This window comes from Scaptodrosophila lebanonensis, unplaced genomic scaffold, assembly GCF_003285725.1.
Source record: "Scaptodrosophila lebanonensis strain 11010-0011.00,11010-0021.00 unplaced genomic scaffold, SlebRS2 tig00000163-arrow-arrow-pilon, whole genome shotgun sequence".
Classification (NCBI taxonomy): domain Eukaryota; kingdom Metazoa; phylum Arthropoda; class Insecta; order Diptera; family Drosophilidae; genus Scaptodrosophila; species Scaptodrosophila lebanonensis.
Genome location: NW_022060598.1, coordinates 609,932 through 627,268, shown reverse-complemented (window position 1 = coordinate 627,268; position 17,337 = coordinate 609,932). Strand labels below are relative to the sequence as shown.

The window sequence follows — 17,337 nt, the reverse complement described above, 5'->3', positions numbered from 1 at the left end:
GCGCCATATCGACAGCTTAAGTTGAGATTTGTGCCATTCTCTGATGACGCACAAAAGCGCACAAAAAGCAAAGCGGCGTCGACACAAATGTCTTCTACTTATATTTAGATTATATATATATAAATGTTTATATGTATATATGTATGTATATGCCATATAAGTATATATACACATAAACGCTAAAAGCATCATTATAAACATCAAAAGCTTACTTCTCGCTCACCCAAAAGAAAGGGACATTGCTTGGCATAAATGTCAGTGTGTATGAGTGTGTGTGTCTGTGTCTGTGTCAGAGTGTGTGTGTTTCCAAAGATTTGAATGCGATTGTAATCAGCAGCGTATTGTTTCCTATCAAGTAGCGAGCGGAAATTCATTTGAAACGACAACGGAGAAATTGCCAAAAGGTACACAAGCGAGCATTCAAAATCCAAATCGTATCGAAAAAATTAACAATATGTTGATTGATTTCCAGGGATTATATTTTGCATTTATCAGGCATTCGTTTTAAGAAATGTGCTGATGTTAATATACAAAAAAAAGAAGCTCATTTAACATTCGTAGGGATTATTGCGGGCCGACTTGCCTGGCACTTAGATGAGCATTAACTGATCTTTTAAAAATAAGCTGCTTTCAGACACAATAGATGCACCATGGCGTCTGACGAACTCTAGATCGAACGCTGGGTAGTCAGTTGAAAATGTGATATTATTAGAAGTCGTAGTGACGCGCAGGACTCCCCATAAACAGTTGCCCAAAAAACAATAGCATTTGAAAAACTGAACTATTAACTATTGTCTTAAAATATGCTAACACTGCAATAATTTTTAGAAAAATAAAAGACACAACAAAATTATTGTGCAATCATTATCAAAAATAATAGTTGATACGGTCATGTGAAAGGTTTATCGGAGTAGGGCTTCCTCGTCATCCATTGGTATCCCTTTTTGATAGCTACGACTTCTTTGTCGAGTGCCAAAAAGTTAAAAGCCAAACACTTTGGGTTTCGTAACTTCATTTTGAAAGAACTTTTAAATCAAAGTCTTCTTGTACACTGACTTCAGCTTAAAGCAGTGCATTAGAAGTTTCAAGTAAAGGCTTAGCTGGCATGTGCTTACAAAATGGGCTTATCTTAATAAGAGAGGGCATGAGTATGTTTAGAAAAATATGAAGAAAGTGTAATATTGTGCATACTCGTATATGCAGAAATCAAAAATGTTTTATGACTCATTACCCTGGACAATCAGCTGACTTTTGACCAGAAACTTAACATAAAGGGTCTTAAAACACATGTAAGTTAATAACTCGCGCCTACATTCTCGCAAAAATATATAATATATAAAATATATTTGATATATAATCTATCACAGACTGATGAAAGCTACTCTGCAAAAATGCGGTGAAAGCCATAAGAACCTACAGAGTACAATCCACAATCATGCTCTTAGGATCTTTCGTTGCATATTCAAATTCATTATTGCAATTTTTATACATTGTTTTGCCTCGAAATGAATTTTTTTTAATCAAAATAGGATTATGCATCATTTATGTACTATTATTTATTTATTATAAATAGCTTAAAACTATAATAGGCGATGAAAATATTTAATGATTTGTAATGCTTGCATAAATACTGACATTTGTTTTGTAAATAAAACAATTTGCACATTGTTTTCGTTTCTTTAAATTGAATTTTGTTTCATTTTCACACAACATGCTATAATTTGCTTTGATATACTTAGTAAAGCTTTTCATTCCCAAATAGAAACTAGTTTTCTTCTTTAAACGCCTTTCCAATCATTTTCAGCCCCCCTGACAACGAAACGTGTGTATTGTGTAAACAGTTCTTTGGTTTGACATCTCAAGCAGGCGATGCTGTCTAATCATAGAAAGCTGTTTCGGCTTTTAGGGTGTGTCAGAGTATGTGTGTGTGTGTGTGTGTGTGTGTGTGCATGTGTGCGTGTATACACTCGTTTAGATAAGTATGTGCGTATGCATCGGGCATCATTTTTTATCTCCCAGGCACGCCCGCAAACGGCGCCCTGCCTAATGGCGCACAATGTGGCGTATGATTAATGTCTGCCCCGATGCCATTTCGTGCCTTAATATGTGTCTTAACATAAGTATGCGCATATGTACGTGCGTGCCTTTGTATTGCATTAAGTATACGTATACACACACACAATACATTGAGGAATATTAAGCATTCGCCCTTATACTACTTATACACAAAATATCTCAGTATTTCTATGATTTTCTGATATTCTTCCTCTCCACAAGCAGCTTCTTTAAGCAAATCAATGCACACTCTACTCGTATGTCTGTGCCAGATAATCGAAACAATTCTGCCAACTGCCCAACTCAATGTCTTTCTCCGCTAAAAATGGAAAAGAAAAAGCAGGAGAAGTGAGAAAAGACGAAATCAGTAGAGGCTTCTAATTGCCGTCGAGTCGACTTCGAAGTCTAAGCAACAGCAATAACTATACGAGTACATGTATTTAAAAGTGTTTAGCGGGCGCAAAAATTTTAAAACAGCTTCATTAATCAAAATTATTTTTTGGTTGAAGTTAACGACTTTTAGATTGAATTTCAGGCTATTTATATTTGTTAAAATGTATTGTTAAGGTGCTAAACCTGTATTCACGGATTCAATGCTTATATAAAATATAGAACATAGAATTTTAGATTGATTTTATTTTTATTAGAATCGACTTTTCCTGTCCGCTAATTGTTGTTCATGCAATAAATTATATGCAACATAAAGTTAGTTGCAGCGCTAGGCATAAGTTTATTGTAAATAAAGAAAATATAATTGAAAAGGTGAAAGAGTTGAGCTCATTATGTTCGCATTTGTGGACCTTAAAGCCGGATATTTCATTGGTTTTATATTTTGTTTCAGGTACCATTTAATTTTTTTCTATAGAGCTAGGCAGACGTATTGTTTGAAGTCATTTAGCAGCCACTTACTGCCTGCATTTAGCAATAAATACACTTTATTATTAACTTTTAACTTAACTTCTTTTATAAATAATATTCAAATTAGATATTATTGTAATTTGATTAGACATCTCCTACTTAGGCTTTCCTAGCTCATATGGTTTTTTCAAATAATTTTTATATTTTATTTTTCTATCTGGACAGTCAATGTTTGTTGGCATAAATATAAATAAGTAAATAAACATTGAGCCACTAGTCTCATAAAATAAACTCGTTATACAAGTACATATAAGCAACTTGGAAATAATTGGATGGAGTCTTATGTTTAGATTTAGTTTAACAATTATTTCATTAATTTTCACATATAATTTCAATTATGCTTTTGCTAAGTTTATAAATCTTTTGAGTGCTTCAACTAATAGAAGGTTGTTTTTTATTCATGATTTTCGTTACAAGAATGAAATGTAAAATCTTTCTGCCTAGAGTCTAGAGACGCTTGAAATGCATTTCAAGAGCTTTGAATCGCTTATCCCCAATTAAAATATGCAATAATTGCCAATAAATGTGTACTTAAATGCTCATTTCATTAAAAGGGCACACACACACACATACTTAGATTAAGTATTTCGAATCAATTATTAATAACCTGGCAGTCGAGTGCAATGCCATTGGTTGGAATTTTCAAATACGTGGATATTTTCCATTTAGATCAAAGTGTTTGGGGCTTAAAGCAAAGACAAACAAAATAATAATAATAACTGTACTGTACTGTACTGTACGTGTTAATTTCCGATTTGAGAGTTTAACAATGCAACTACTTATACGTATTTGCCATTTGACAAACGAGGAGCTTAAGCGCGCACTCGTATTCAATTTGTAAGATGCATCTGCAACAATCTATATCTATTGTTTCCCCTTTGCTTTCATTCGAACAGGCCGCCTCCCCGCGCTGGGAACCACAAATCGCCGTGCTCTGCGAGGCTGGCCAAATCTATCAGCCGCAATATCTATCGGAGGAGGGACGCTGGGTTACGGATCTGAGCAAGAAGACAACGGGCGCCACATGTTTGCGTGATAAAATGGATTTGCTTGATTACTGCAAGAAGGTAAGTGCATATTCAGATGCTGTTGGTACAGTAAAGACTCGCATTTGGCGGAAAGTTGGCTTAAAAGGTTTCCCCAAAGCAACAGAGAGAGAGAGAGAGAGAGAGAGAGAGAGAGAGAGAGAGAAACGTAACAGAAAATTGCATTGAATGCCCCTTTCTTGAGGCAACTCAGACTTGCAAGTTCCTGCTTGCGGCTGCGGCTACGGCTGCTTATATCGGTTGATGTGGCACGTGCCCCATTCGTATGCCATAATGCGCTGTTGATTGAATTGAAGCCGCATGAAAATTGCTATTTGCATTCACTTTTGCATTTACATTGATATTAAAAATGCTGGCGCGGTGCGGTTGTTGGATGGCTGCTGTGGCCGAGATTGCGCATACGCCACGTGGTCGGCCTCCCCTCCACTCCCCACAACATTGGCAGGCAAATGTAATTTAACGGGCAAGCTAACGTTGAAGTGGCCACTCAAAATGCAACAGCAGTATTCCTCGCAAAAACGGGTGCACAGGTGGGGTAGTCTGGAGTAGTCTGGGCTTTGGGTGGCAACAACGTACAGTACCAGTACAGTACAAAAAGCAATAAATCAGAAGGTGGCAGAAGCACAAAAGCAAACAACACCAACAACAGCGAACAACGATGAGAGCCATAGGAATACGCGCTTGACTTGGGGCTATGTGTTTAAAGACACGTATACCCAGTCGGAAGTACATAGTCGTAGCTGTGCTAAAACTGCACTAGATTTTCATTTCCAAGCAGTTATTCCAAAAAAATAAATAATGGTAAAAACAAATATAGATCGATCGATCGCTTCGAAAGTAATAAAGTTCCCTCAGTAAAGCCTTCTTTCTTTTACGCGAATACTTTTTCTTGCTTTTAACTATATATCTTCATGCTTTCCGATGAGTTTCCAATCAGCTATCCCCACATAAAATAATATGAGCATCAAGAGTAAAGAAGTTCCATCAGTAAAATCTTCTTTCTTTTACGCGAATACTTTTTCTTGGTTTTAACTATATATATCTTCATGCATTCCGATGAGCTTGAAAAAGTTTTAATATTATTAAAAATATTTTTGAAAGTATATAACTTCATTTTAAAAAGAAATCGACTAATGCAAGTTCGAAAAATGTCCCAATAGAGTTATTAATATTTTTGAAATTTGTAGGTATTTAAGAGAAAAATTATAAACGATAGCCAATTATCGTTTCCTCTAGCTGAATTATTAAATGGTCTGCTAAAAAGATTTGGCGACAAGTGAGCTCGTTTTTTGCATTATATTTTAAGGAGCAAATAAACATATTCTTTATACTTTTGCGAACTTGTATGTTAAATCTTTGAAATTACCTTGCAAATAGTCGTATACAAGTATTTTCATATTAACATACGCTTTGGCGAGACTCAGACGTATGAGTTTGTTTTTCTCACTGATGTATGGTTTCTTACGTGAGATTCTTTAAGTGAGAAATTTATTATGGTTTGTCCTGTGAGCATTGGAATCCAAACTTTCGTTGCTATTTCCGCGGCCGTTGATTGGGTATTCTTTTTAATTTTCTGCAAAATCCAATGTTCGGTTGTGGGTGACAGTTTCGCAATTTTTCCGCCTTAATCTTTTATCGAGCCGTTATTTTTATAATTAATTATTATTGCTTGAATTGTTGTTTGTGAATTTTCAGCTTTTTCCGAAATATCCCTTTCGTAATGGTAATTAATAATTAATTTTTGCAAGTCTACACGGGTACGAGCTTTGTGCCATTCATCTTTTTAGAAGCTGTCGAAAAAGTGATCACAATTTTGCAAATTTTTTTCTAAGCAGGACAACCGTAAAGAAAAAAGTAAACCAACTGCTTAATATTATTAGATATTTATGTCATTTTTATAGGCTTTTTATTCCTATAGCTTTATTTTAGTTTAAGTTATCTTTTGTATTGATTTTTTGTTTTCTTTTTCTTATACATCGACTGCATTGTTTGTCGATGAAATAAATAAATAAAATAAAAATCAAAATAAATAAATAAATACAAGTATATAAGACAATTTGCAAGGTAATTACAAAGATTATTTATCTATTTCGGATTATACTTTTACAGCAGTATTGCCTTTTATTGAAGGTGGATCTGTGTATATATTTAATGTCTGTAAGTTATTTTTTTTGTTGCTTTGCGTCACAGAAATACGTTGTTTATTGTTGACATTGGTATCGTGGGTGGAGCAAGTGTATTGTATTCTGTATTTCATAAGTTTCTCAGGCAATCGAGCGTTACTGTATTTCTTACTTAAGGCATGCAATTTTCTGAAATGGAAATGAGAAGATGATGAAAAGAAATCCGAGCGATACGCAAATTGAAACACTTCATACTTCATATGCCCGTACCGGTCGCTGCTGTGCGTCGACAAAACTGCAGGAAGAAGACCTACTGGGTGTTTGTAAGTGTGTGTTGGTGCGTGTGTGCGTGCGCTTGTATGTATTTGCTTGGCTTGTTGTGCTTGCGCAACAATTTAATTTGCATTGCGTTGAAAGCGTTTACATTGAGACAACATTAAACGAACACTTAATTAATTTTCCATTAATTTTCTCTTTGGCGTTTTTTTTTGTTGTTGTTGTTGTTGTTGCCATCCTATTTGTTGTTATTTTCTTTCATTCTTCACTTCGTGTCCCCGCTTTGTGTTGTCACATGACGCACAAGCAGACACACATACTATACACACCAGCACACTTGTGCTTCCATAAATTGAGCTGCCGCCATGCGACATTGGCCCTTCATTATGGGCATCGTGGCTTTTGCCTTTTTCCTTTTCCCTTTTTAATTAAATCTGCTGGCAGCTAATGTAACTTGGTAATTTGTATCCACACACGCACTCTCATAAAATGTTCAGCCATAAGTACATTATATCGAATGCGTCAGTGTCATTGTGCATTGCACTGCACAGCCTTGGATAGGCTTTTACATCAATGTGTGGCAATGGGTGGCATGGGAGGGCTGTGGGGGGCAGTGGGGGGCTGCCTTATGAGTGGCATATGGGACTGCGTTAAGTGACATGTGCGGCATCAAATAAAATCAGACAAGTTGTTGTCATCGGCAGCGTCATTGTCATTGTCTCGTCTCGTCTCGTTTCGTCTCGTCTCGATGGCTTGCCGGCATATGCTGCGTATACGCAATATTAAATAACTTGTATTTTCATTACCATTGTGTGCGAGTCTTTCTCTTTTATATTATACTCTCCATTGTTATTTCAATGCTAATTAATCTCTTGCCATTGCCGATTGCCATTGGGTAATGGGGAATTTAATGGCGTTACGCATACGACGTGTTTGTCAGGCTTGCCATCTGCTTGCGAGTCGCCAAATTGATCGATAATACGTTAATTCAATGATTCTGTTTCCACTGTTTACACTGTTGGCTGTGATTGACAAAGTCAAGATGTGCCTTTTTATGTGTGTCTCGAGCCAAATGTGGCGCAAGAGGCATTGATTTCATTTGCTCTCCTCCAGCTGCTTGTTATTTCTTACAACATTGAATTGCTTTTCTTAGGTGCGAGCTCTAACTTGCAACTAATGGAATATTAAGAAGTAGAGCTGGAGAAACATCGATGTTTACCCACATCGATGTTTCGATGATTCAAGAGGATGAACATCGGTTTATCGATGCATCGAACTTCTACTAACGAATTTTCACAAAGGATTTATTGATGTTTAAACATATGAACCTTCATTTTGATTTGTCATATTTAAAAAGCGAAGGTTTTTTATTTAATACAAAAAAAAAGGTTTCAAAACAAACGATATTTTCACAAGCTCAAAGAATATAACAAAAAACCAATAAAAGTAGAAAACACGAAAATAAAAATAAAATATAATAAAACAACGATGTTTAAATAAAATATCTTAACATCGATGTTTCGTCCAGCACTGTTAAGAAGACTATTTTCTGTTTATAGCAGAAATCCCTGCCTACAAGTATATATGGCCAAAATGTTTTTGTTCCAGACCAATCCAAATCATTTTAACTTGCTTATTTTAAGCTTTTAATTAAGTGTAAATAAAAACCATTGTCTCATTCGTGTCAGTTGAGTTGTTGAAGTAGAGAGACGTGCTGAGTGTGCTCGTGCTAAAATAAGATGTAGAGTTAAACGAGTGTTCAATGATCATAACCTACCTAATATTAGTTGCACAAATAAAGCATTAAACATACGAAGGAGAGTGTGTAATTTATTTGGAGCAAGACTTCGACAACCCACGCCCTACTACTTTGGGGCTCAAATGTTTGCCGCCCTCCATGTATATGAAAAAGAACGTATTTGCAATATTTTTTAATTTCATAATAAACAGTTTAACATTCTAACGAATAATTTGATCAACTTATTACAACAGAAAATGTGTCACGCTCATTTTCACAGAAAATTGTGTAACTTAATTCCCCCCGAGGAGTAAATTGTGTATATTTGGATTTTGTTGTCTGTCAAAGCTGCCAGATAGGAACCATTTGGCGTGCTCACAGGACAAATATCGTAGACCACTTCATTCACTGGCAACGTCTGGACGCGCTCCTCACGCCGCACATCGTGCAATATCAGCTGTTTGCTGTCCTGCAGATAGCCAGCGACCAATGTATTCGACTCAACGCCCAGCTGGGTGGCCCGGGTCATGACTGGAGTGGCCTTATCGCCAAAGATAGTTGCCTTTATTTCAAACACCATCGATCCATCGATCTTGACAAGTTTACCAAGAATAAAACGTGATTGCGGATATTGGCGATTGGAGCGCACTGAAATCAGCAGCGTGTCCTGAGACACGTCGTAGTGCATGGATGAAAATGGACCCTCAATGTTGATGCGGGACGGCACAGGCGTCTCATTAATGTACTCATAGAAGATGAGCTGTGTAAATTGGCAGACCAGAAAGCCACCGTTGCAGAAAGTCTTGTTTGCCGGCACCGATGCTATATCCATCACAGGGCTTAGGCAATCACCAGCTATCAAGCCATTGAGCGTTGTGCCGGGAGAGCGCACATCATAAACGTAGGTAACGCCTATAAAGTCTCCCACATATAGAATATGCTCGCGCTCATTGCGACCCATGGCGCAGGACCAAAGCATTTTATCGTTCGTCGAGAAGACGGCGCTGCATTGACGCGTACGTATATCGAAAATTTTAACGCGCGTCTCACGACTGGCTACGGCCAACATATTCTGATCGGCACTGAAGGAAACATCGCGCACCTGCATATCCGAAGTGGGTAGAAAATGTAGCGGCTTGAAGGTGGGCGGATCGATGAAGCGCATCCCGTAGCCGGGAAACAGACTCTGCGAGCAAGAGCTCTTCTGCGAAGCAACCAGAGTGGAATGCTGGGACGAATAGAGCAGGACTCGACAACCCTGCTCACGTGTTATTTCAAAGTTCTTCTCCATATGCAGCCTGTACTTGGGCAGCAGCTCCAGTGGCTTGCGGCTCAGGTCGCCTGCTACTGCCTCGGTAAACGCACCCCGACCTCCGCCGGCCATTTGTACGGCAGCTAACTCGGTAGTTAGGGATTGTGTGCGACGCTTTTCCGCATCTAGCTCGTTGCGCAAGCGATGCTCCTCGCTGCGATCAATAGCTCGCAAACTGCTAGCGTAGAGGTAGCGTATGTCTCGATTAAACGCCTCCTTTTTGCATTTAGGGCAGACCCGCACACCTGAGTTGTGCATGCTCTCCGTCAGCCAGCGCCTTATGCAGTTTTCGCCGAACAGATGGCCACAGCGGAGTGAGACGAGTCGATGCTCGCCGGACGTTTCCCACGACTCGAAGCATATCGAGCATGTCCTGCCGTCATCTTCGTCATCACTGGAGTTCTGGTGGAGTCCTGCAATGGTGGTGTCACCATTGGATAAACGCTGGCGCTTGTTTGGTGGCGAGGGTGTCCCAATTTCTGCCCTTTTTGCACTCCGTTCTTCGCTCATGTCGATCGCTTGTTTATTAACTATTTTAATGTGTTCGTCGTGTATGAGTTGGATTTGTCAATTTCATTTATTTTTAAATGTTTGAATGTACACTCGTGTGTATGTACGTATGGATCTGTGCCTATGCGATGTATGTATATATTTCTATTTGACAGGCCATATCAATCAATTGCAATTGTATTTATCGATAATTGATGCACTTCAATGCGAATAATGATAAATCGACAAATTAGTTTGGCTATCGCACAACATACGTCATTGTGCGCCACAAACGGGCGCCACATAGAGGCCCGTCTCACACACACACACACACAAACACACTCAGCGACAACCAGATGTGGATGCCACTGCCCATGGCAGCGACACAACCCTTTGGGCATGCCCGTCATCGTCATCATATATGTATAATGAGCCATGCGAAACGTCAAAATTGTCGCATTTGATTTTGACATGCAAATTTGTAGCCTGCCGCCGACGTTGTTGCTCTTGTTGTTGTTTAGTTGTTGTTGCTGTTGTTGGTTGTGGTGGTGGCGGTGGTTGCTTCTGGTTCTGCTGCTGCTGCTGCTGCTGGTGCTGGTGCTGCTGTTATTTTGCCACAACATAAATCAAATTATACGGTCATGCATATGCAGGGACACACACACACTCACACACCTATACATGTACAAATATAATACATACATACATATCTATATTCATACACATATGTATGTATGTATGCATATTATATAAATTGTATAAAGTATCGTATTGGTTTTTCATTTGCATTTTATTTGCCATCATCGCATCTGTCAGCCAACAATTTATACGCCACGTTGTGTTTGTCACACACACACACACACACACACACACACACACTTACAAATACAACTACGCCATATGCATATACAATTTTCGTATATATTTAAATAGATTTTTATGTGCATGCATGTACATGTATTCCTCATGCATGCATAATTATGTTAATTTATTTATTAAGCTTAATTTATGTGGGCATGTTTTTGATTTCATGTTTTTGACAGCCAGAGCTAGCCAAAAAAAAAAAAAGAAGAAACAAAAAATAAAAGAGGCGAACCAGAGAGAGAAATGCATAATAAAATTAAATGCCATGATAATACGAGCATGCATAATTGAAGCGCCAGTGCCGATGTCGATGTCGATGCCGATTCTGTTGGGACTGCGGCATTATGACGGCTGACGAACAGCAGTATTGCTCTGAAGGAATGCGAACGAAAACAAAAAACACAAAAAGCCAAAAAAAAAAAACCAACCGCATTTTGCGCACATTGTTTTTCTTTTTTTTTTTGTCCTACTTTTTTGAGTCAACAGTATTCAGATTATATCTACAATATTAGCATACGAAAGTTGACATGAAAATGAAGGGAAGGGAAGGAAAGGCATTTGCTTTGGTTCACTTTTCGTTGGCATTTTCTTTTTATAATTATACTAATTATGTATGTACATATGTATCCTACATACATTTCACAAATCAGGACATTAAGGACATTTTTGTAAAATAATACTAACTAGTTAAACATTAAACTATCCTCGCTCCACAGTCGTCCATCAGCTAAAATTTCTTGTGTATGCATCGTTCCCACAAGAGCTATAAAAATAAAGTTATCCTACGAAGACTGATTTTCGATGGAAGCTATACAAAATATTTATGTTATTTAGGTTTTGAAAAAATCTTAGTCTACATATGCATAAGACAAGTCCACATGCCAAGTTTGGTGTCTCTAGCTGTTATTGTTCAAAAGTTATTGGCGTTCATACAGACGGACTTGCTGACGAGAGACATGTACATATATGTCGATTCGTCTCTTCTTGCTGTGGGGTCCTTTTGCCTTTTACACACATTTGACTAACACAAATTTGATTAGACTTTCAGACACGGGGCATACAAAATAATTAGCATGAGTTACAGATTTAATTATTTCATAAAAATTTGTAAACTTTTATAGAAAATGCATGCGTAAATTCATAATTTAGAGTCCAAAGAGAAACATTATGAAGCAGCAGAGGCCTTAGCGATAATTTTCAAAAGTATGCACATGTATGCCTGGGAGTGGAATTTAAAAAAAAAGAACGAATTCACACTGAATCTGCCCGCACATCTAAGGACTGCTTAGACATATATATTTTAAGTTCTCTCAGTCCGCAGATATTTTAACAGACATTATTTATATAGCGTTCTTTTTTATATAATTTGATTGTTTCTGGCGCGCTATGTCTTTAAAATAGACTGTACTTTCTCTGGGAATAAAAAAGAATTTTAGCTTTATGGCGAAATGTGCTCGATTTGGAGTGAAAATAGTTTAGTTATTCAGGAACTGCGTTTTTTGCTGCAGCATTTGGCCTTAAGTTCAGTAATCAGTCTAGTCAAATAAGGCCATAAGTGGAGCAAAGAATTCGTGTTGAACAGTAAGCAGCACTTCCAACTTGTGTGTGTGTGTGCGTGTGTTTGTGTGAAGGGAATATCAGTGGCGTTCGTTTGCTAATGATATCCATTGGCAATGTGAGTGACATGCATGCGCATGGCTTGCACATTAGGGCCAAGTTAGGTAGGGCCGGCCACTTTCAAAAACAGGCACAAGTGCAACGTGTGCGCAAAATCTCGGACCAATCTGCTGGCTACAAAGCAACGCCAGAGCCATTGATGAGCCCCAAAAATAAACCAGAGAGCAAACAACTAGCCCGAAAATCCGTCCATTAACTGCTTGGCACACTGCAAGTAAACTTGAAACTGCCAACAACCAGCAACCATCAACCAATAGCCAACTGGTAACTGGCAACGTAAGCAGAATCAAGCTGTGCAACGCCAACAGGGCCGACCAGGTGGCGTATACGTCATATTTGTGCCATAACTGAGACTAAGGATGCGGCAGGTTGGAGCTAGAAAAACGTCAAAGTAAAGGAAAATTGCATGTGTGGAGTGACGCGCTAGTATCGTTATGTTTGTTTGTTGTTATGATTGTTTACACAAGCGCCACACATGCACACGAAAACACACACACGGACACACACACACACACATGTACATATATTCATAATGCGCTTACTGCTCTGAGGCAGCGACAGACGCATGCCTGGACTTGACTTGACTTGCATTTTGGTGTTGACATGGCACAGGTTTCTGTCGTCCTCGTCTGCGTCGTCGTCGAAACAGTGTGACAGCAACAACAACCATCACGACAACAACCACAAGCAGAGCTGGTGCACAGCTTTTCTGCACACGTAGACGAGCAACGCCCACAGCGACACGTACACACAATTTCCAATCCCATCTGCATATGTACACTCAGCCCACCACCAGGCCACCATCAGCTCACCACTGCACCACTTCGTGTTTGCCACTGCGACGTTGTGTGGCATCAATAGCCTTGAACTGTGCGTAAGTTTGTGCGTGTGGGCAGGTGTGGGGGCACCACTAACGAATCCCAATCCCGACAGCGGCAACAGCACCAGCGCTGCCAGCCAACCAGTTTTTGGCCATTAATGTCAAGCGCTTGCGAACAGCGAACTTGCGAACTGAAAACTGAAAACTGCAAACTGTTGGCTCCACTGGCCGTAACTGGAAATTGATGAAGGCGAACGTGAAGGTGCCACGAACGTGTCCAAAAATGCAGCATGGCAAGTAAATTGCAAGTGGGTTTAGAGATGAGTGGCTGGCAAACGTGAGTCACAGCCAGTCTTGCAGCTTAACTATGATCAGGAAATCCATAGAGCGTTAAGTGGCGTGCAAACTGTGCCTGAATCAATAAATATAACTACCGTAAATACATCATACAAATAGATCTCAGCTTAGAGAACTAAAAAATGTGCCAAGCCAATCGATTTTATACTTTTCTAGCTTCTAATGTGTACACATGGATGACACTTTTTCTTTAGCTGACTCGAGTTCTGAATTGGCTTCAATAATAAGCAAACAGAGGGAAACAAACAAACAAGCAGTCTGTTTATTTGTGATGAAAAGTTTCCACATCTTTCTTGTTACCAGAACGAAATAAACGTTTATGAATTGCTTTAGAATGTTTAACCAACGATCGAACAGAATGGTTAAGGGATATTCGAGAGTCGTCTCCCCGTTTCTTAATTACAAGTAGTTTTTAAAAAAAGCCAAAAGGCAACAGCTTTGAAAAAACATTTGGCGGACTGGGCCTTATTTTAATTTTTCAGAGGGATGCATTAACTATTGGTATTAACTGATAATTGTTTTCACAAAAAGTGAAGTTAAGTGATGTTCCCTTTTTTTTTCAACAAACAAAAAAATGATGATAGAAATATGAATTTTTCCATTTTGCGTGGCTCAATGCTTAACACAGATCAAGAATTATATAGTAATTACCTTTTAAAGAGCCCTCTGAGTTTAATAATAATAATAATAATAGTGCAAAGGCAAGTGCCTTTGAGTTCTTTTGAAGTACGAGCATGTTTTTCCGAATGCCATTCCTTTCATGAATGTTTAATACTTTTTGGCTGGATTTTCATTCATTTGTAAAGGTTTTTGTTTCTGTTGAAATCAATTTTTATTTTCAATTCAGCTCTCTATATATCGATTTGAGGTTGCTGGTGTGGCTTAAAAAGGGATGGGATGCACGCATTATAGCCTTCTTTTGTAGCCATTTGTTCGCTTCATTTCATGCAATAGCCCAACAGTCACTTACATTATAGTTCATATATATTGTGGTGCTATATTAAAATGAATGTAAGGTTTTGTAGTTGGTAGCATCCTACTTGTATTTACAAAAGATTTTCAAATAAAACTGAATACATTTTTTCACTTCCACTTACTTTTTGCTTGCACAACATACTTGTATATATTTATTGTAGCTTAGAGGCTGTGGAAGACATTGCGAGAAACTGGTTTCTTCCAAAACTTAAAGATGAAATCTGTATTAACAGATAATCTCTATAAATACAAAGGGAAACAACGGTTCCTTGCGGCCATGCACTCCATTCAGTTGGCGTTTATTTACTAAATTCGTTTTGTTTCTTTTCTGCCCTTTGCCTGCCAAATGAATAATTAATACGATAAGCTATAATGTATAATTTATACACTTACATTAAGTAGGCATGGTCTTATATTTATGTTGACCAGTTTAGACGTTCGTTAGCACAAACTATATTCCAAAGCATATTTTGCATGGATTTAATGTTCTCTATCTACTATCTAACTCTAGTATTCTCTGCTATTATGACATTAAAAATTGGTTCTGTTCCCTCTTTTGTAACTGTAAATTGGTTTTTAATTTTTAAGAACTTTTTAGACACTAATATTTGTCGTAATTGTCTGAAACTATTGTCTGCGAATTTGCTATAAGCGTGAAATATTTCGCATAGTTTTGGGAAATCGTTTTTGCTTCAGTTACATATCTGTAATGAGGAATCTAATATCCATAGCTGTTTAGTTATAAAAAGTTTTGTTAAAAGCGATTGATTACAAAATATTTCAGAGTTTCTGAAACTTTACTTTTGTGTCGATAAGTTTTGTATTAACTGCGTGCTTGTGGCACGCGCCCATCTCTGCTTGGGCTGCTTTTTATGGGGAGTGTGCAGTTTTTCTTAACCATTTGCTGCGTTTTTTCCGTGCACTGTGCGCCATTTTAATTTGGCTATTTGCGTGCAATTTCGCCCTCACTCACACACACACACACACACACAGGAACTCGCACACATAGACAGTAGTATGCTTGCTGGCGTGTTTTTGGCTGCGGCTACGACGGCGGCCGCGTTTCGCATTTCGAACACAGTTTACGCTCACTTAATTTTCCAACACACACACACACACACACACACTCATACACATACAGAGGAGCTTCCCTGCACCGCAATAACACCACCACTACCATGCAGTAGCAGCAGCAGCAGCGGCAGCAGAATTTTTTGAACAATTTCAGTCGCAGCGCGCTGCTGTGTTTGCTTTTCGCTTTTTGCGTTGCTCGCAAATAAATCAAACCGCACAAAAGTATGCTACAGTTTTTGAGCGCGCACAAAAATTTTGACGTTTTTCTTGCCCGGCAGCGGCGGCCCCATGAAATTAATTTAAAATTGGATGGAAAAATAGAAAGAAACAAAAAATATATATATACATATATAGAAAAAAATGCGAAATAAAAATAGCGTAGACCGTAAAAACAATCAGTTAAAAATAGTAACCTGTTGTAGACTTTTTATTCGTGCTGCGCATTTGGCCTTTGTTGCGCTTTTGCGCTCGAGAGCCGCCGCCACACTTCAAACCCTCATTGCAATTTAACATATTTATTTAAATGTGCCCTGGCTTGTTGTGTTTTCACTTTTCACTTCCCTTCGCTCGACTCCCCTTCCCACCAGTTTCGTTTCGTCGCACTCGCCCACTGCTATTTGTTTACCTGCATAATTCAAATGGAAATTAATTAATTTGCAGCTACTTAAATTTGAAATGTTTGCAGGTCGAGTGACGCGTACGGACTGAGTTTGTTTGTTTTGCGCATATTTATTTGAACTGCACAAACACACTCACACACACACCCATACCCACTCACATACATGTAGCAGCACTTTTGTTATTTGGTTTGGGTAATGAGTTTAATTACACGTCCATTGCCCGAGGGTTTGCGGCTCTACAATTTGTGCCTACACAGGAAACGTGAGAGCCCCAATCATTTGTTCAACATTGCAACATGACCATCTGCTGTGTAGTAGTCATTAGCATATACGACAAAATTGTTGTTGCTGCTGCCATACATTTGCATTTGCCAACTCCATAAAAGCAAATTGCATTTCAAGCTTATTTTCTGAATGCGGTTCGTGTTTCCACTGAAAATGCTGGCTCTAATTAATTGACTGCCATTCATAAATAGGCCCATTAAAAGACTATCTATCACGATGAATACGTAATTTGTCTACAATTTGAAAAACAATAATTATTTCTTTAGATCCATACAAATAACTTAATACTTGTATATAGAAACTTAGCTGGTAACGAAATGTTACAAATATATTCACATATTAAAGGATTTGTGTTCTATATATGAACAAAATTACTACTTTGATTTTGTGAAACAATACTTAACGCTCATTCGTATAACCCGACCACATCAACCAACAACTTTTTCGAGAGTCAGTATTACTGATTTAAAATCTCATGTTTTATCATACTAGTAGAAAATGAGCATTTCATCTTCAACATAAATTACCTTGAATACCACAGAATGCTCGCAAACTACGTCCAATAGACCAATGCAAACGAAAGGTGCGTATAGAAACGCTGCACGATTCAAATCAGCACTTGAAGTATTTCGCCTTGCACTTCGAAGACTATCTCGTTGATCTGTGAGCTATGGAAAATCACCAATAGAGGAGGGGTTTGGGGGCGGT

The 17,337-nt window shown here is 38.3% G+C and overlaps 2 protein-coding genes across 5 annotated transcripts in view; one reads left to right on the top strand and one right to left on the bottom strand.

Annotated features, from left to right (window-relative positions):
• The window catches only part of LOC115629758 (amyloid-beta-like protein), a 104,281-nt gene that overhangs the window by 61,793 nt on the left and 25,151 nt on the right, over positions 1-17,337 (top strand). For all 4 annotated transcript variants that reach the window (XM_030526303.1, XM_030526304.1, XM_030526305.1 and 1 more), the window contains exon 3: positions 3,870-4,040. In XM_030526303.1, the coding sequence (XP_030382163.1) occupies positions 3,870-4,040 (171 nt within the window). The remainder of the gene's footprint in view (positions 1-3,869; positions 4,041-17,337) is intronic.
• Positions 8,337-10,012, bottom strand: LOC115629760 (E3 ubiquitin-protein ligase RFWD3-like). Its single transcript, XM_030526306.1, has one exon. It carries the CDS (start codon positions 9,976-9,978, stop codon positions 8,431-8,433), a length of 1,548 nt encoding a protein of 515 aa, XP_030382166.1. The 5' UTR covers positions 9,979-10,012; the 3' UTR covers positions 8,337-8,430.

What these genes read in the sequence shown, in the direction of transcription:
- LOC115629760 (XM_030526306.1), bottom strand. Translation starts at nt 9,978, where the DNA reads ATGAGCGAAGAACGGAGTGCAAAAAGGGCAGAAATTGGGACACCCTCG.